Source organism: Marmota marmota, unplaced genomic scaffold (genome assembly GCF_001458135.2).
Source record: "Marmota marmota marmota unplaced genomic scaffold, marMar, whole genome shotgun sequence".
Classification (NCBI taxonomy): domain Eukaryota; kingdom Metazoa; phylum Chordata; class Mammalia; order Rodentia; family Sciuridae; genus Marmota; species Marmota marmota.
Genome location: NW_025999913.1, coordinates 13,376,393 through 13,396,331, shown reverse-complemented (window position 1 = coordinate 13,396,331; position 19,939 = coordinate 13,376,393). Strand labels below are relative to the sequence as shown.

The 19,939-nt window shown below is 41.4% G+C and overlaps 1 protein-coding gene across 3 annotated transcripts; it reads left to right on the top strand.

Moving 5' to 3' along the window:
• Nucleotides 1–42: 42 nt before the first annotated feature.
• Nucleotides 43–17,901, top strand: Tpmt (thiopurine S-methyltransferase). 3 transcript variants are annotated; one of them, XM_015494058.2, is made up of 9 exons: nucleotides 43–117; nucleotides 2,368–2,552; nucleotides 3,768–3,860; nucleotides 8,092–8,224; nucleotides 11,886–11,938; nucleotides 12,562–12,636; nucleotides 15,123–15,208; nucleotides 16,585–16,629; nucleotides 17,488–17,901. In XM_015494058.2, the coding sequence occupies exons 2-9, from the start codon at nucleotides 2,413–2,415 to the stop codon at nucleotides 17,598–17,600; spliced, it is 738 nt and encodes a 245-aa protein (XP_015349544.1). In that variant the 5' UTR covers nucleotides 43–117; nucleotides 2,368–2,412; the 3' UTR covers nucleotides 17,601–17,901. The 3 variants fall into 3 exon arrangements, with proteins under 3 accessions (XP_015349544.1, XP_048655794.1, XP_015349543.1); XM_015494057.2 differs by having other exon boundaries at nucleotides 113–339; XM_048799837.1 differs by lacking the exon at nucleotides 3,768–3,860.
• Nucleotides 17,902–19,939: the final 2,038 nt, after the last annotated feature.

Genomic DNA, 19,939 nt, shown 5'->3' with positions numbered 1-19,939 from the left:
CGGAAGGAGGAGGGGCTATCCGGCGGGGCGGGGCCTCGGGGGAGTAGGAGGGGCCTTTGGCGGGAGCTCCGCGGGAGGAGGGACGCGGGCAGAGACAGGCAGCCGGGGACCCGAGAGGTGAGTCCTGGGGCGCCCTGAGCGAGCCGGGAGGAGAGTGTTGCCTGGAGTGCCTGCGCTCCTGGAAGCCTTCCCGAATTCGCGAACCGGGAGCGCGGATGCCATCCGCGCCCTGAAATGGGGTCAAGGAACCTAAGCGAGAAGTAGTACTAAAGAGGTCAGGTAGCGCACGGTCCTTGAATCCAAGATTTCAAGAGAACGCACGAAGCACTGTTTATATTGGTGAGTTTTAAGAAAAGAGAAAACTGCCAAAATAGTGATTTGTGCCCTTGGGGCAGGGAAAGCTGGGAGTCGTGAATATTCTAAGGCCTGCTCAGTGGTGTGTTAACTAGCGTGTGCATTTGTAAAAAGCTTCACCAAGCCCTTACTCAAAATTTGTGTGACTTAGGGAAGTCACTCAATCCAACAAAATATTAAAATGTAACTAAAGTAGAAATAGGGTTTATTTTTTTAAGGTGAAGGAGGACCTGGGCGACCGATGAGCACATTTGAAATTAACTTTTATGAGAAGGGATCATTGTGAAATTTGCCTTTTCTGATTCTGGTACTTTGCGTTTATATCGTGTTGAGAAACATTATTTCTTAAGAAATGACCTAGACAAGTGGAGTACACGTTAAGAAGCTGTTAGAATTAAGAAGTGATGATATTTATGATATTAATATAGATCAAGTCTGTGGAAAAGGAATGGAGTCTTGTAATTCCGGATTGCTCTAGTGAATGATATAGACTGTGCTTCCCATTTAGTTTCAGTAAAGAACTTCTGTAGGAGGGATCTCTGGACTCAGGGGTCCAGTTCCTGCAACTCTCTTGCTTTTGTGTACCCAATATAATCGAACACTTCCCAGGGCCTCTCAGAAAACTGTCCCCTTCTGATATCTTCAAGGCCTTGCAAAAGCCACTTGTTAACAAGTATTTGTTGAAAAGTGAATCCTGAAATATGCCTTTTCCTTTAATCCTAAGCACACTGATGCCAAATTGTGCAACAAAAGGGGAACTTTTTCCTGAAATTCTTGCTTTTATGCAAATTTGCTATTCATGAATAAATCATTAAGTTTGAGCTGCCAATAATAACATGCTAGTTCAATCCAAACCAAATTAGCTTCGCTAATGATTTAAAGGGAATTTTGGAATTGTGGTGTTTGTCCTTAATATTGCAAAATTGAAAGGACATTTTCCTCTACATTCTGATAGACCTACAGGTATGTTTATATGTTCTTTTTCTCAGTTCCCTTTGTGTGCATTTTCCCATGCAAAAAATAAGCTAGGAGAAAATTATTTTAAAATACAGATTATGATGAACAAATGAGATACTGAACTCCTGCATGTATTTTGCCTCCTTCTTGAAACCCCACCAATAACATAATTTAATCCTCATATCTGATGATTAAGAGTTGAGAGTATATTGATGGGAAACCAGGACAATTGGCAGAGCTTGGAGTTGAATTAGTGAGTTCATGAAAATTTTATAAATGAGAGAAACCAGTACAGAATCAAAAGTTGTGAAGAAAAGGAAAAGTAATCATAGAATACTATATTGTTAAACTTTGAACCTACCTAGTTATAATGTACACACCAAATATTTCAACAAAAGTATGCTGCGAGTATATTTGAAAGATAGGAAAGATGAGAAGGATGGTGTGTGTGTGTGTGTGTGTGTGTGTGTGTGTGAATGAATGTGTGCCTGGAATTTGTAAGAGAGGTAAATGCTCATCTTCTCTAGATGCTACCTAGAAATGAACAAATTAAGAAGATACAAAATAAACATGCAAATTTAAGATAGCATGACCCAGCTAAAAGAGTTAAAGATGGTTGCCTCTCATGGGGAAAAAGGACTGCTTATTTCATAGCAAATCTGTTAAACTCTTCAAATTGTGTATACTATAATATTGATGAAAACTAAAACATAAATATGAAAATTTTTAAAATTAAGATGCTAGAAAAAATTCTAAGTTTATGAATGTTACTGTGTGATGTCTGATTTTTTTTTCTACCTTTTTGAAGCTTAAATCCTTCTCTTTTACTGTAGTGTTAAGGTATAATTCAATTTATTTAAAGATCTTTCCTAATGTGTAACATGAGTTATGCCTCTACCATCAGACTCACTGAAAAGTAATTTTTTGCATGACTTTCTGTTGAATTGTGAAATATTTGTTAGAAGCCATACTCCCAAGGATACTAGGTTTTCATTGAGTTTAGTAGTAGAATTGCAGGGTCCTTAAATAACAACATTGCACATATTTTCCATTTAGGAATTGGAGATATCTGCCTGTAGACAAAGGTGTCTATTATACACAATGAGTGATACAAGAACTTCACTTGATATTGAAGAGTACCCCGATTGGGAGGTACAGAAAAACCGAATACTAACCCTGGAAGAATGGCAGGACAAGTGGGTGACCCACAAAATTGGATTTCATCAAGAACAAGGACATCAGTAAGATATGTTTGTTCTATGAAAGAGAAATTCTGTATCACACACTGATTTTGAAACAGAAATAATAATATCAGTTGTTAGACTGATTTTTAAGAGGCACATTTTTAGTTTGTCATACGTATCAATTCTGAAATCAGAATGCATCTGTGGCATGTCATAATTGAATTGGCAATCTGTTTTCTTCCAATAGAGTACAAACAATGATGCAACTTACAACTGAAGGCATCTTAGATTTATGATATGTCTTTCTTTATAAAATTGCTGGTAGCAAGGCTGGGGGGCTGTGGCTCAGTGGTAGAGCACTCACCTGGCCCGTGTGAGGCACTGGGTTTGATCCTCAGCATCACATAAAAGTAAAATTAAGGTATTGTATCCACCTACAATTAAAAACTACATATAAAACCAAATTGCTGGTAGCCTCTATCTATGGTCATGCAGGCCTATACAAAGCAGATGCTGAAGTACCATCTCTCTATACTCCAAAGTGGGGGTGTTTTGACAGATTTCCAGTCACATGTATTCTATTGTTCTTCTGTATGGTGAAGAAGAGAGAGGAAGAGAAAATATGGGAGCTAGAATATCAAGCAACTTCTTAGCAGCAGTATTTGTCTTTGTAGAAGCAATGACAAATTATGGAACCCATTTGAGTTAAGTGATCATTATAGACAATCTTTGTTCTAGGCCAACACCCCACTATCCAAAAGATGTTGTTTTCATTATCATTATTATTATCACTTTTTCAGTGAATAGAAATTGAGGCATCATCCCAGAACATTGTTATAGATCACCTCTGCCTTAGGGGTGGCCTTAGAAGAGCCACGTGTCCATAGAGGAAATTAAACTGTAAGAGTTAAAGTTATTTAGAGAAATTTCCATAAAACAGTTGTTGAAAACTCCACAGGTTCAGAGGCTCCCTCTCCACAACACTTTCTTTGTTAAGTATACATGTGAAGATTAATACAGAATTTTCAAAACACATTGACCAAGAAAAAAAAATTTTTTTAATTTTAATTACGGATCAGGAAAACCCAGTGTGTAAGTCATTTATTACTAGAAGGATGACTAAACCAGTTACTTAACTGTCCTGTTCATTCATATGTAAAGTGAATGTTATAATAACATTACCTACTCATTAAGATTTCAGAGAATTTTAAATGAGGTGATGCATAAAAAGTCATCTGTGTGTACATCACATTTTTTTCTCTCTCCCCGCAGGCTGTTAAAGAAACATTTGGATACTTTTCTTAAAAGGGAGAGTGGACTAAGAGTATTTTTCCCTCTTTGTGGAAAAGCTGTTGAGATGAAATGGTAGGAAGAGATTTCCATCAACATACTGGTCTTTCACGATAAATTCTTTGAGTGAATATTTAACAGGATATAGGTTGAAAAGTGGCACATGTCTGTAATCCCAGCTACTTGGGAGACTGAGGCAGGAGGATGGTCAAGGCCAGCCTGGGCAATTTAGTGAAACCCTGTCTCAAAAAATAAAAGGGCTGGAGATGTAGCTCAGTGGGAGAGCACCCATGGGTTCAATCCCCAGTACCAAAAAAAAAAAAAAAAAAACATCCTCAGGAAATGCAGAGGAATTCTTTATTTTTAGTAGACTCTTATTGATAGTTATGTAATTAGAGGCAATATTTTCAAACAGTAATAAAGGAAGCAGACACAGGTTTTTTGCATTATATTTCAAAGGAAAAAAATTAGTTTGGAACCAGCAGGGGAGAAAACCCAGTATCTTTGAGCATGGTTTCATTATTGTAGGTAGTTGAGGAATTAACCTAAATTAACTTTAGGTATTTGAAATAGAGATAAACAGAAAAATTTAAAATGTCTTATAAGTTTTTGGCAGGACAGTGTTTATGGTCCACTGTGCAGCTCAGCTCACTCTCTCACTATGAGCAAATAAAAATTTTTGTAATGATAAGGCGTGGTGGCATACACCTACAATCCAGCTACTCAGAAGGGTGAGGCAAGAAGATTGAAAGTTCAAGGCTACCCAGGGTAACTGCTTAATGAGACCCTGTCTTTAAGGAATAAAAAGGGAGAGGGGCTGAGTGTCTGATTACATGCCTGTAATCTCAGTGGCTCCAGAGGCTGAGACAGGAGGATCGCAAGTTCAAAGCCAGCCTCAGCAATAGTGAGGCGCTAAGCAACTCAGTGAGACACTGTCTCTAAATAAAACACAAAATAGGGCTGGGGATGTGCCTTAGTGGCCGAGTGCCCCTGAGTTCAATCCCTGGCACCACCCCACCACCAAGAAAAAAAAAAAAAAAAGGAAAAGATACTGGGGATGTAGCTTAAGGGTAGAGCACTTGCTTAGCCATGTATGAAGTCCTGGGGTCCAATCCTCACACCGTCCAAAAACAAGAGAGTTTTTTCAATCATGAATCATTGTTATAAAATCAGTGATGCATAAAATATTCCTTGCAAGTAATTCCTACAAAAATAATTCACATTAATTAATAAGCCACTGTTACTGTGGGTTACCCTAAAGTCAGGAACCTGGAATTTGTTTTCTATACAGAACTCTGTTTTAATAATACACACACACACACACACACACACACAACACAAGCTTACCACCAAGACATCTTCATTTTTAAGCTTAAATGTTGAGAAATTTGATCATTAAGTAGGAAAGAAAAAAGACTACTAAATGCAAAATATAGTAAAGGCAAAATAGAGTAAAAATGTTCTGTTCCCTCTATCATCAGTGACTATCCATGGAGGAAAGGTGTATTTATAGTTGGTTTTTCAATAAAGATGGCAAAATTTTGACAGCTCTCGCTCTTTCAACTTATAGATAAGAGTGTATGTTAAGGGCTGAGGATATACCTCAGTTGGTAGAGTGCTTGCCTCACATGCACAAGGCCCTGGGTTCAATTCCCAGCACCACAAAGGGAAGGGGAGAGAGAGAGAGAGAATATGTTAAATGGGTGCTGTGGCTTAAGATCCAATGTGGCCATGAACTTGAGAACATTTCTCTTTATTGTTAGACATAGGGGTTGACCACCTCACTGAACCAGAAGACAGAGTTACTTTGGAAACTATTTGCAAATAGTTTATATTAACTCTATTAACAATATGAGGAATAAACCAGTTAAGTGTGGTTGTTGAATATTTTTTGGTCTAAAGCCATTTGGAGCTGGGACTGTAGCTCAGTGGTAGAGCACTTGCTAGCATGCACAGAACCCTGGGTCCAATCCCCAGCACTGCAAAATATAATAACGATGACATATCAGAACTGAGCTACTGTGGTGGCATGTAAGTTATTATATTAGAGAAATTTTCATTTATTTAACTAGGTCCATGTTCGAAATCTATATAGACATCAGAGTGAATAGATCAACTTAACCATAAGCATCAAAATGAAATGTTTAAGCTATTTAGGCTTTTGTTTTTATTTTGTTTTGTTTTAATGCCACTCTGTTGTAGAACATGCTTCATTTTTCCACGTGTTGAATGAGGGGGAAAATGTAGTCAATTTGGATACTTTCTTTGTTTATATTGTATAATTTCAAAAAATGCATTTTTTGAAAATGAAAATTAAAAAATATTCCCTGTGTATTAGTTCACAAATTTCCTAGGAAATACAAGAGAAGCAGTTAGTATGTTTCATTTTGGAACTGCAAACAGTTCATGCTCTGCCCTGGTTGAAAGGATGTACTCTTGTGTAGATAATAGGTAACAGTCAGTCTTGTTCTTGTTTTGAAAATGTGAATTTTGTTCTAACTCAACTGATATTCTGGGGAACAATTAGAGGACTGTATGATTTTTCCATTTGCTTTCTGGTGATTTCGTCTGCAAGAAACGTTAGGCAAAAGCAGAAGAGTGCTCCAACGTGTGCTGAGCAGACAGCACATGCCTGCGCACACACCCCAGCACCACCTGCAGCCTCAATTTACCCCAGGTGCTATGAGCCTATGTTGTGCTCGCCAGGTACTGCAACTTTCCATTTGGTTTCCAGTAACACTCCTCCATCACTTCACAATAATTCACCAATCGCAGCCCTGCCAGTGCCCACCTCTACAAGAAAACTTTAGGTCTTTTTCAAGGGGAAGTGCCATGTGGCAGTATTTATCTATTCTTAACCATTTCACATGTGTGAACCCATTATTGTCAGGTTCCTGCCTTGTTTCTGTTTACTGTGGCACTGTACAGTTTTTAAATGTCGTTCCCTAACCCCCACATTTCCATCAGCCATGTGACTACATGGCCTGCACAATTTTGCATACTGTAGCGATTTTTAGGAAAGCATGTGTCACACTGCAGCATAACTGACTATTCTTATGTAATTGGACCTAACCTTATTACTGTGCCAAGGTATTTGTGCTGTTGATTGTGGGAAACCAACCTCACCCATGACTGAGTCACACTCCCTGGCTGGGTGCTGAGGCGCTCAGTCACATAAATGTGGCAGAGCTTTCCCACCCTTCTTAGGTCCGAGGGTCGGTGTCTCGTGCATGGGTGTGTCTTGCTACAGCCCCATGGGTGAAGCTATGCTCACCTGTTCCTTTGTAATATAATCCCTTGCCCTGTTTAGGATAGAATCTTCCATGGAAGTGCCTTGTGTGTGTCCCCTTCTCTTACTGTACCCTTGGGTGTGGCCTACCCAGGTGTCAATCAACCTGCTGACAGTGGACACCATGAAGATATAGACTCAGCCCCCTGAAACCTGACTCCTTGCCTCATTTGAATACTTTGCCTCAATAAAAGGGGTCAGCGCATGCTCTCGCCCTCTCTCTTCCTGAGGACCCTTAAGGTCAGAGGAGCCGTCACAGTATTTGTGTCTCTCGTGTGGTTATTTTGCGCAGCCCAGTCAGCCCAGTTTACCTGGAGTGACCCCTGAGCCTTTAAGTTGCGAGATCAGAAACCCAGCAGTTGATACTATTTTCTCCAGTGTCCAAGATCCCAAAACTGTGATTTCTATAATTAGCTTGCCAGGAAAATGTTAGTTGCATTTGCTGATAAAAAAATTTAGGATATTTGTTATAAATAAATGGAAATGAGATAATTATAGAAATGGAAGCTAATGTTCTAGAGCTGTGTGCTCCAATATAGTAGCTACTCATCACAGTGGCTTTATATGTTTAAACTAAATAAAATTTAAAAATCAGTTCCCCCCCCAAAAAAAAACTTCAGTTCCTCTGTCAGACCGCTGTTTGGTAGCCAACGAGTTAATGGCCACTGCACTGAGCCGCACAGATATAGACCTGTCCTCCACACGCAATGGTTTAATGGAAAGCATGGATTTAGGGACATTGAAAGCATTTCCTCAAGTCAGATACGTAGGTTTAAATCAATACTCAACATTCCAAATTTTATTTTTTACTAAAGTCATATAAATCAACTTTGCAGAAATCTACTTAACAGGAGGTTTGAAAGTACATAGAGCCCCCTGTCTTTCAAGTCTTGTGGAACCTCATGAACCTAGATATATATGAATCCCTTAAAATTAAAGAAAACATGTTTATTGAGGTATATGCCTTTATTTAGTATTTTATTTGGATTGTAAGTATAAATATGTTGTTTTTTGTAGGTTTGCTGACCGGGGACACAGTGTAGTTGGTGTGGAAATCAGTGAACTTGGGATACGGGAATTTTTTATGGAGCAAAACCTCTCTTACTCAGAAGAACCAATTGCTGAAATTCCTGGCACCAAAGTATTTAAGGTTTGTTTTGATCTTGGTAAGTAATTATATACAGTAAGGAACTAGGGCCTCAAAATATAGATGGTAGCTAGCTAAATATATATATATATTGGCGTAGAGAAATACAAAAGCTGAGGTCAAAGTCTCTCTGTACTCCACTGCACTGAGCCGCACAGTTTGGTTTGGTCTGTGTGTGTGTGTGTGTGTGTGTGTACGCATGCACACATACACACTAGGTGTTGGACTGGAACACAGGGCCTCATGTATGCTAGGCAAATGCTCTACCACTGAACTATACCCCTAACCTTTTATTTTTCTATTTCTCCTTCTCCTCCTTCTTTTTAAATTAATAGTCCTTTTCTGAGAATCTATTAGGTGGCAAAACCTGTATCAGACATTGAAGAAATAAAAGATGATATAGTCTCTGCCCTAAAAAATCTCTTAGCTTAGGAGAAAAAAGAAACAGAAACGAAACTACATAATGCATGGAACAAACTTAAAGACCTAGGGGATTAAGGGAATGACAGGGAGTGACCCAGCCCAGCTTGGGGTACACACTGACTCATGGTGACAAGCCTGGGAAAAGGCAAGGCTTGAGTCCCTGATCTCAGATGCCCCCGGAAGTCAGCACTGCTTCTGCACAGTGGGGTTTAAGTAGCATCAGGACAGGGCCAGATTTCCATTAGAGATAGATCACCTTTACGCCTTCATGGGAATTTACTTGAAGGGAGGTAGCCTCTCAATAGGAGGGTGTGGCAGTGGCCCAGGAAGGAGATCTCAAAGGCCTGGGGGAGGAGAATGAGGCATGGAGAGCATACAGGATGAATTAAAACAACATTTGCAGTGTCACTGGCAGGGTTTGGAGACTGAGCGGGGATAAAGGGGGTGATGGGTTCCATTTCTAGCTCGGGTAACTAACTAGTCAGGTGGTAGAGAATAAAGCAGCAAGTTGAAGAGCAGAGAAAATGAGTTCTATTCTGGGGATGATGAGTTGAAGGATACGAAAGGGGTGGTGTTAGGGCTGGAGACGATGGCTTTGGGGGTTGTCATCACCCTGATCCAGTGGAACAATGCCTCTAGTTTGCAGTAATAATAGAGAAATAAACAAACCCACCCAGATGACAGCAGAGGCTGATTTTAAGAGGGAGTCAGCCACTTGTGTTTAGCAGAGACTCAAAGGCTGCAGAAGAGCAGGAAAACATGATAGTGGGGGAAAGGCCTCCTGGTGTGTACTGACCGGAGGCTGTTGGCCTGGGGATGTGCGAGGTGGGCATCTAGGATGGCCATCCTGTGTGGCTGGTTGGGGAGTGTATTTGATTTGCTGTGGTAGGTCAGAGTTGGAGGGGCTGGTGGTAGGTGTCAGGGAAGCTGGCAGTCATTAACCAGGTAGACCCAGGTTGTGGTTCAGAGTCATGTTGTCATAAATGGCCTGGCTGTTGTCCATTTGTACACCCAGTCTCTCACAAATTCTCTTCTAAATATTGAAATTTATTGCTCAGTTCAGTACAAGACTTGATAACACTTTGCTTTAAAGTTACCCCACCTCCAACCCGTTCTCAATCATGTAGGAATTCTGGGAGTTTGCTTAGTCCAAAGAAGCTAGGCCTGCTTCCAGACTCCCTCTTAGGGCAGTGCTTTCCAGCCCTGGCTGCACATTTAAAATCATCCATGAGTCTTTTAAAAAATTCCCAAGTCTCACCCAAGTCAATTAAATTGGAGTCTTCTGGGGCAGGAGCGTCAATACTGGTTAAAGCTGCCCAGGGATTCCAGTCTGCAACCAAAGGAGAGATCCACTGGCTGTTTTTCCAGCCTCCAGCATCCCCTACCCTCTGGATGACCCCCACAGAGCTTCCAAGCTGGTGTTCAAGACCTTCTCTCCTCTACTTGGGAACCTGTACTGGTGCCTTGGTTCCGGTCGAATCTGGCGCATCCTGATGCACCTTTCTTACACGGCCCTCCCCCGCACTCCCAGCTCCCAGACTTCTCAGGTCTGCATCGTGTTGCTCTCCCTGGAGTGCACCCCCAGCCCCCCACTTTGATGTCAGCAGATACATCAAGATGCCATCTGAGGCTCCCTCTTGTTCAACCTGCCCCAAGGATCCCGGAAAGCCCCTTGCTCTGTCTTCTGTGTTCACAATGTCCTCGGGCACACACCATGACCAAACTGGCCATCTGTTTCTCTGTCATCCTGTTTCTCTGCAGTCAGAGACTGAGTCAAACTCACATGCATTACCTAGAGTTCAGGATAGGTCCCCTCCTGTCACCCAAGTGCTCAGTCAGCAAGTGCTCATGGTGGAGTGATTGAGAAATGGGGGAGGCAGCACAAACACACTTTTCCTGAATAACATTTTAAATATGTATGAGTGGAGTCATCAAGAGAACAAACAATAATAAATGCACTTTCACACTGTTGGTAGGACTGTACATTAATATAACCACTGTGGAGAACAGTATGGAGGTTTCTCAAAAGGTTAGGCATGGAACTACCATATGACCAGCTATCCCCCTCTTTGGTACTTATCCTGAAGAATCAAAATCATCATACTATTGAGGTACATGCACACCATGTTTATAGCAGCACAATTCACAGTAGCCAAACTATAGAACCAACCTACGTATTTGTCAATAGATGAATAGATAAAGAAAATGTGGTATTTATTCAGCCATAAGAAAAATGAGAGTACGTCACTAGCAGGAAAGTGAATGGAACTTGAGACCATTAGGTTAAGCGAAATAAGCCAAACTCAGAAGGTCAAGGGTTGTGTTTTCTTTCACATATGGAAGCTAGAGAGGAAAAAGAGAAAGAAGGTTGTGGTGGGGGGTGGATCTTATGAAAAATGGAGGGAGATCAGAGCAGGAGGTGGGAGAAGGGAAGGGAAGGGGGAACTGCTGTGGAGTGATATTGGCCAAATTGTACTGTTATATTAGGTGCAAGTACAAACAGGTAACTCAAATCCCATCACTGTGTACAACCATAATGCACCAATTAAAAAATCTGTCTTGGGCTGGGGATGTGGCTCAAGCGGTAGCATACTCGCCTGGCATGTGTGCGGCCCGGGTTCGATCCTCAGCACCACATACAAACAAAGATGTTGTGTCCGCCGAAAACTGAAAAATAAATATTAAAAAAATTTTTTAAAATAAATAAATAAAAAATCTGTCTGTATCAGCAGGCTGATTGAGCTGCAAATTTATCTATAGCAGGGCAAAAATGTCAGGACCCTACTCAAGTAAGCATTACTAGAATTTTAACCTCAAAACACATAATACGTCAGGGCCGGGGTTGTGGCTCAGTGGTAGAGCGCTCGCCTGGCATGTGTGAGGCACTGGGTTTGATCCTCAGCACAACATAAAAATAAATAAATTAAATAAAGGTATTGTGTCCATCTACAACTAAATATATATATAAATATAATACCTCACTGATCTTTAGGGTTGTACTCTATGATTTTCCTCTTTGAGTTGGTCCTAAAGAACCCAACACAGGTTTTAAAAGAGTAAATAAGGTACATTAAATTAATTAATAATTAATTGTAAATTAAACTACATTAAAATTGCTGTGTTTACTATGTATTTCATTCTCTCTCTGCCGCCTTTGCTTTTTTTGGAACTTCTTTTTCTTCTTTGGCATTCAAATACACCTTAACTAAGTAGAAAAAATTTTTTCATTGTTTCATTACAGAGTTCTTCCGGGAATATTTCATTGTACTGTTGCAGCATTTTTGACCTTCCCAGGTAAGACTGAATTCTACATCTATGCTTTCAAAACAGTGGGTGCTGGCCAGGGGCTGGGGGTCTTCTCGTCACTTCTGCCTGTTGGTGTAAACTCCATGAGGCACTGATTTGAATCTCTGTTCTGCAGTTATTTTTCTTATAGACTCCTTATCTGTCCATTAATATTCTCGGAGAGCTCCCAAACTAGGAGATAGCTCCCAAACCCAGGCAAATAGGAAAAGGTAGGGGGAGTGAGATAGTGTCTTCTACCCTGCTCCTGGCCTGCGCAGAAGTGAACGGCTAGGTTCACCAGCAAGCAAGATCCCATCTGAAATTTCTGATAGCTGAGCCAGAGGCTGGGAGCAGAGTTGTCAGACATTGTCCTTCATTTCTCCTTGTGTTTCTGAGTCATAAAATAATAGGGAAACCGCTGCCACAGGCTCTTAAACTATAAGGAAATGGACAGCCCCCCACACCCAGATCAACATACCCCTGGAGTCCGTGAAGAAAAGCAGACCTGAGATCCTAATCCCTTGATGCTGGGTGAGGCACCAGCGTGTGCCATGGGGAACTGGTACATCTTGTTCAGGATTTGACTTTTCATACATAAAATGTTGCAATTTCTCCCTCTGTCTTTCTGGTAGAGCAAATATTGGCAAATTTGACAGGATTTGGGATAGAGGAGCATTAGTGGCCATTAATCCAGGTGATCGCAAATGGTAAGTGATTTGGATTTTGTTTTTTGTTTCTTTCTTTCTTTTTTTTTTTTTTTACAAACCCACTGAGTTTTAGGAAACCGTAGGATTTCACTCTAGGAACCTAGGTATAAGGCTGTGGCTCTGTCACTTTTATGCTGTGTTGCCCTGGTCAAAGTACTCAACTTCTCTTGGCCTCTGTGTTTACTCCTCTGCAAACATGGAATATCGCTGCACACCATCCTCATTGCCTCACTAATACGGCCCAGTAACACCTCTTGGATACTTGCCCTCTGTCAGGTGTTGTTTGACATATTTAATTCACCTGTATTAGCCAGGTTTCTTTTGCTGGGACAAAATGCCTGAGATAAATCAATTCAAAGGAAGAAGGATTTACTGTGGCTCACAAAGGTCTCAGTTCATGGTCACTTGGCCAGATTGCCTGTACACCTGTGGTAAGGCAAACATCATGACAAAGCATGTGGCGGAGGAAAACTGCTCACCTCATCTTAGTCAGGAAGCACAGAGGACAGAGAAGGGGCTGAGGTCAGCTCAAGGGCACACCCACAACAACCTACTTCCTCCACACCGGCCCAGCTTCCTGAAGCTCCCTCCACCAGCAGTAGCCCATTAAGCTATGAATTCATACATGATAAACCCACCGAGGTCAGAGCCCTTGTGATCCAGTCACCTCCAAAGGCCCCTCCTCCCAACATTGCCACATTCGAGACCAAGACTCCAGCACGTGAGCTTTGGGGGACACTCCAGATCAAACCGTAAGTCCATCTGAAGGTCTGGGAGGGATGCGTTGTCTTTACTCCATTACAGTGATGAGGAGACCAAACTCAAAGAGACTAAATTACTCATCAGTTAGTACAGACGGAGCTGAGCTCTAACCCTCATTGTTGTGGCTTTAAAATCCACACCCTACATCTGACCACCTCAAAGCGTGGGTGTTAACGGAAATTAAATATGTGGAAAGTGCCTTATTTAACTCTTCAGTTCCTACTATGTTCTAAATTTATACTATGTCCAGTGTTGGGGGAAATGACTGAATAAATTGTACCTGGCCTTTGCCCTTATGATTTTTATATTTCCAGCCCTGTTCTTTCCCCCAAATATCTACACCACAGTTCCAATGTCTGCTTTGCCTTTCACATGGGACTCAAGTGTCCTTTATCAACTCAGAGCATCACCTGAGACGTTTTCTTCTCCATAAAACACCACTCTCAGGTACTAAACTCAATTCTGATAAATGTCAAAACTTCCCACTCTGGCAGGATGTGCCTCCTCTTCTTTGAGGCATTGGTTTGCCTGGCGAAACCCACAAGGCAATGAGGAGCAAACTGGATGTCAAGGGCAGGCAAGGGCAGACCAGGTGTGGCATGTCCGGCTCTTTCCCCAGGGCGTGGCATGGTGTGATTCTTACCGTGAGTAAGATTCTCTGATAAAGCAGCACACTGTGCACAGCAGCACAATGCACGCTTGCCAAGCACCACCGCCTAGCTTTCCTCCTCTCCTAATTCCGTTCCCAAGTGGAGCCACCTGGTTGTTCCCCTCACCATCCTGCCCCAGGCCCAGCCCCGGCTCCTGGTTCATCTACTGATGGGCCAATTGGGGTCCTGTCCCCCCTCTGGACCAAGACATAGCTGGAAAGTGGTGTCACCTGCTCCCTGCAAGGACCATTCCAGCAGCACTCATGGCTTGGGTCACAGTTGGAGGACTTTAATCTCATGCCACCTTGAATGCTTTTTGGGGGCCGGGAGTGGCGGGTACTCGGGATTGAACTCGGGGCCACTCAGCCACTGAGCCCTATCCCCAGCCCTATTTTGTGTTTCAGAGACAGGGTCTCACTGAGTTGCTCAGGGCCTCTCCATTGCTGAGGCTGGCTTTGCACTTGCAATCCTCCTGCCGCAGCCTCCCAAGCCCCTGGGATTTCTGGTGTATGCCACCGTGCCCACTTTAATGTTTTTTTTCTTCTTTTTTCTTTTGTGTTGGCAGTGCTGGGGAATCAAACCAAGGGCCTCATGCATGTGCTCTTCCCAGCCCCACCTTGAGTTTTTACCTGCATGGAGGTCTTGTCTCTCCCAGCAGATTAGAGGAAAAGGGTTGAGTTTGAATCTCCTACACATGCCCTGGAGGAGGGGCCAGACACCTAGGACACTTGTTAAACTGCAGCATCCTCGGCCTCACAGCAAACCTGCTGAGTCAACCTGTGGACAGAGTTCAGCATCTGTCCTTTCAGTGAGTGCGTGCCCGGGTGACACTGAGCCCTGACCTGGCCTGGGAGCCACCTCCTTGAGCACTGTGGCAACGCAGTCCTTTGGAGCAGCCTGCAACTTGGCTCTTTTTCCTCGCCCACTTTAGACAGGGCCATAATTTGCTGGACCCATTTCCTGTGTTTAGAATGAGAACTAACTTGGGTGTGTTGATGAAAATGAGCGCGGGCTTCCTGCCCTGCCTCAGGTCCCCAGAGGAATGTATCCTAAACCTTTCTGTGTCCTCTTTAGCTATGTGGATATCATGTTGTCCCTACTGAGAGAAAGGTTTCAGTACCTCCTGGCTGTTCTTTCTTATGATCCAACAAAACATGCAGGTAAAGCTGGTTTTATTTTTTCCCCCTAATATTCTGTTTAATTCTCTGACATGAATAAGAATTTTTGGGTCTAATTTATTTCAAGAGAAACATATTACTTGTATGCATGAAGATAATTCTACTTTGGGCTAATGGGAATGATCTTTTTTTTTTGTATTCCCATATTATACATGTTTTTCGTATATTCCTTTCACATTTTATATACTATTTATACTCAAACTATAGTTGAAAAGGAAAATGGACGATCCTAATATACAAGAGAAACCTCGTAAGCACTGGAGTGGAAGGAAGGGGAGATCTGGTCACCCTGCCATGGATACTGCATAGCCATACCATCGTGGTGTGGCAGTGCGCCAGTCAGGTGCTTATGCACACACACAGGTGCCCCCTCACAGGACCAGCTGGGGAAGAAGTGATAGGGTGGGCAGAAAATCTCTAAACCTAAACTTTACAATTTATCTATTGCATCCCATTATGGCTCCCTTGTTTTGAATCTATGAACGGGGTGTTTTCTCCTAGACTCATTTTGTCTGGACACTGAAACTTAACATTTGTCATGTCCGGACTTTAATTTTCAGGGAGAAGTGAAAACCAAATACATAGGCTTTTAATTTTTAAGAATCCCCTTTTGGATTTTTAGTCGAGTTTTTTAAAAAGAGCCTTGTTATATAAATATTTGCATATGTTAGTCTTTTTTTTCTGTCTGAATAAATTAGGTCTAAAAAAACTCATTAAGAGATGAGATCCAGTGCCCCTAATTAAGTCTGAGACAGTTGGATGGAAATAGAAGCTATTGCAGGCAGAAGTTAGTTCTGCTAACCTGATCTGAATTCCATTCATGAACAGAGGCCTCAGAAGGGCCCGTGGGAAGGAGACGCAGCGGGCTCTGTCTAGGGGTGGAGTCTCTCTTAAAAGGCAAAGGGAAGGTTCCTAGTAAACTCTGTGCCCCACAGCGGAGGAGGAGGAGCATACAGAAAGTGAGTGGGTGCAGGAGGTAGAAAGAAAATCAGTGCCCAGAAGACAAGAAACCCCAAAGGAATTTACTAATGGACTCCACCCTGATTTCCATGTTCTCAAGATCCATGCTGGCTCAGCCTCTATTTTATCTACACTCGAATGGATATGTAACAAGGTCATTCCCTCAATATCCCAGTTTTCTTCTTTGTATGAGATATGCAAAAAAAAAAAAAATACAAACAACAACAACAACAAAAAAACAGAACATGCACATCCTCACCTATTTGGATGACGGAGTTGTGTATAGAGCAGGTACAACTGGGCCACGGGGAACAGGTGGAGGTAGGCCTGGGGTGCTCATTGCTCTTCAGAGTCAGGTTTATAGGAATCATTCTTCATCCTGTTTCTCTTTTTCCTAGGCCCACCATTTTATGTGCCAGATACTGAAATTCAAAGGTTGTTTGGTAAGTTAGGCTCTAACTTTTTAAGTCCACGGTTAACTGTTTTGAGCTGTTAGTAAACTATTAGTATGTGATTAAAGCCTATGAAATTTAAAAGACAGAGACCATTTTATTGAAAACCGGTGTCTCCTAGAAAAGGAACCAATCTCTATAACATGGCTTTTTGGCTATACGCTTGGTGTTAAAACATTTGAACTCTTCTACAGAGGTGGTATGTTAACTGTTGCTCTTGGGAGTTTTAATTGATAACAATTCAGAGCCCAGAGTTTGCATTTCCTATTTTGCATTAAACAGAAGAGAAAGAGCCTCAGTGCACACTCCCTTTAAAATCATGTGAAGTGTTTTTAGAAGCACCCTCATGACATTCTTCAGTTTTTCCCCACATTTTTTATTGGTGCGTTATATAGTTGTATGTAAGAGCAGGGCCTGCTGTAACATATTCACACGTGTGCACACAATGTGTCAGTATAATTTGTCCAGCGTCACTCCCTGGCACTCCCCCATTCCTCTCCTCCTCCTTCCCCTCGGTCCCTTTCCTCTACTGATCTCCCTTTGATTTTCATGAGACCCCCCCCCTCACCACCTTTCTTCTCCTTTTTCCTCCCCAGCTTCCACATATGAGAGAAAAATGCGACCCTTGACCTTCTGAGTTTGGTTTATATCACTTAATATAATATTCTCAAGTTCCATCCATTTCCCTGCAAATGACATGATTTCTCTTTTCATTATGGCTGGATAAGCTCCATGTGTATATGTACCACAGTTTCTTTATTCATCTGTCCATTGATGGACACCTGGGCTGGTTCTATAGTTTAACTATTGCTTCACAGAATTTTGACGTGTGACCCTTTCTCGTTTTAGGTACAAAATGCAATATTCTTTGCCTTGAGAAGGTCGACACTTTTGAAGAAAGACATAAAACTTGGGGAATTGACTACATCTTTGAAAAATTGTATCTACTTACCGAAAAGTAAATGAAATATAACTAAAATAAGTCATGTGGTTTTGAAAATCATGCTAAGCCTTAAAAATAGGTGTTTTAAAATTTTTTTAATTTCTCATAAGTCAAATCATAGATCATTGCTCAAAAAGTGCATATAAATTTTTAGAGGAAAACTCGTACTTAAATGTTAAGGTAGCTCCTTTACAGAGGAGTATATAACTGGGGGCAAAATGTTAACCTGTGAGTCTTAAAAGATTTTTAAGAATATTTTTTGTAGTCAGCATGTATTCCTTGTATAATTAAAAGATAAAATAAATAATGCATATAACCTACTGACTGGAAAAATTCGCATTTTTATGAAATTTAGAATCATGGAAGAAATGTAACGATTTAATAGGGTTCAAAGTAGTACAAAGCTTATGCAAAAGATGAGCTTTTACTATAAGCTCCCATCTTATCCTGAAATCCTAGAATTCACTGTAACATTTTCTCTACACGTAACAAAATCAAGAAACAGATTTTTTAAAACTTAATTAAACCAACCTATATGGGACAAATGTTTTCTTTCCCCAAACTATAAGAAGAGCTGGCACAGTGACACATGCCTATAATCCAGTGGCTCCAGAGGCTGAGATAGGAGGATTGCAAGTTCAAAGCCAGCCTCAGCAACTTACCAAGGCCCTAAGCAACTCAGTGAGACCCAGTCTCTAAGTAAAATACAAAAAGGGCTGGGGATGTGGATCACAGGTTAAGTGTCCCTGGATTCAATCCCCAGTATCAAAAAAAAAAAAAAAAAAGATTATCATTTCCCCGAGCCCTGTCCCCAGGCCACAGTGTGGGCTCAGAGCCACACATACCCACACATACCACAGCCAGTTGAGTGAAACAAGAGTGGACCACTGACCCAAGCTGGGCCAATCTGATTCTCTTTTGAGATTTTTGGACTTGGGGCTGAAACAGTAAAACAGTAAGCTGAATGCAGAGAGGGTGAAACTGTAACATGGACCAGGAGCTCTGGGGCAGCCACATCTCACCTAGACATCTGAGAAACAGAATACTGATCCGCAGAAAGGAAAAAAAAAAAAAGCAGAGATGCAAATAGGAGAGAGACCACAGGTGTCCTTGTCTCTGTTTTCACGTTCCCAGAGCCAGGCGCAAGAGTGTCCTGCCATGTGATAATGCCCGCTTCTCCTGCAGGAGCTGGAGTTGGTTTCTGTAACTTGTACCCTAAGAATCTTAAACGAGATAATCTTATATAGTCAATCTTTCATGTAATGTGTGTCCTCATTGGAAGAACTTTTTTAAAAGTCTCAAGATAGAAGATATAGGGCTGGGGATGTGGCTCAAGCAGTAGCGCGCTCGCCTGGCATGCGTGGGGCGCTGGGTTCGATCCTCAGCACCACATACAAACAAGATGTTGTGTCCGCCGAAAACTAAAAAATAAATATTAAAAAATTCTCTCTCTCTCTCTCTCTCAAAAAAAAAAAAAGATAGAAGGTATACATTGTTTTACAGCAATTGAATTATTCTCAGACTTTTCTAAAAATGCCTTTTATTTCATTTTGTACTTTAAATAACAGAGGATCTGAACCATGATTCATTAACTGCCTTGCCCTTGCCTACACAGGGTTATGATGTCCAACGTAGGTATTCAAAGTTATCATTAGCAGTCTGGAGGAAACAAGAATGTAATAGTCTATGTGGGTGAGTGGGGAAGTAGAAGCACAAAGAGATAGGACCAAAGCTTTCATGCTGACCTAGGTCAAGCCAGGGATTTGGCATCATGAACAGTTAATGGTCAGAGGACCACAGAAGGTAGCCTGAAAGATGTACCTGTGAGAGAGTTCCCAAATAAAGGGACTCCTGTGCAAATAGAAACCTAACCCACAGAGATGTTAGTCCAAGTAATTTACCTGTTCACAACTGTAGCTACGCCTATCACTATTTTATTCTCATAATAGGAACAATCTAGATGTATGCTCTCATATATATATATATATATATATATATATATATATATATGTGCATGGCACACACTCAAAGATCTTTCAAAGAAAGATTTCTACTAAATGCTTTTTAAAACTCAAAATTGTCTTGCTGAACATGGTGACACATGCCTATAATCCCAGCTATTTGGAAGGCTGAGGCACGAGGATCACAAGTTCAAGGCCAGCCTGGGCAATTTAGAGAGACCCTGTCTCAAAATAAAAAGTATTGGCAATGTTGCTTCATAGTAGAGTATTTATTTGCCTAGCATGTGCTAGACCCTGGGTTTGATTCCCCAAATACTGCAAAATAAATAATAATAATAGTCTTTAATCCTTATAGCTCTGACTTTTTAGCACTTCTTATCTGATGTGCTTTATTTTT

Bases quoted from the DNA above. Each gene is read 5' to 3' on its own strand.
- Tpmt (XM_015494058.2), top strand. From the start codon at position 2,413: ATGAGTGATACAAGAACTTCACTTGATATTGAAGAGTACCCCGATTGG. The intron at 3,861-8,091 runs GTAGGAAGAGAT...TGTTTTTTGTAG, and splicing joins AAAGCTGTTGAGATGAAATG to GTTTGCTGACCGGGGACACA. The intron at 15,209-16,584 runs GTAAAGCTGGTT...TCTTTTTCCTAG, and splicing joins TGATCCAACAAAACATGCAG to GCCCACCATTTTATGTGCCA.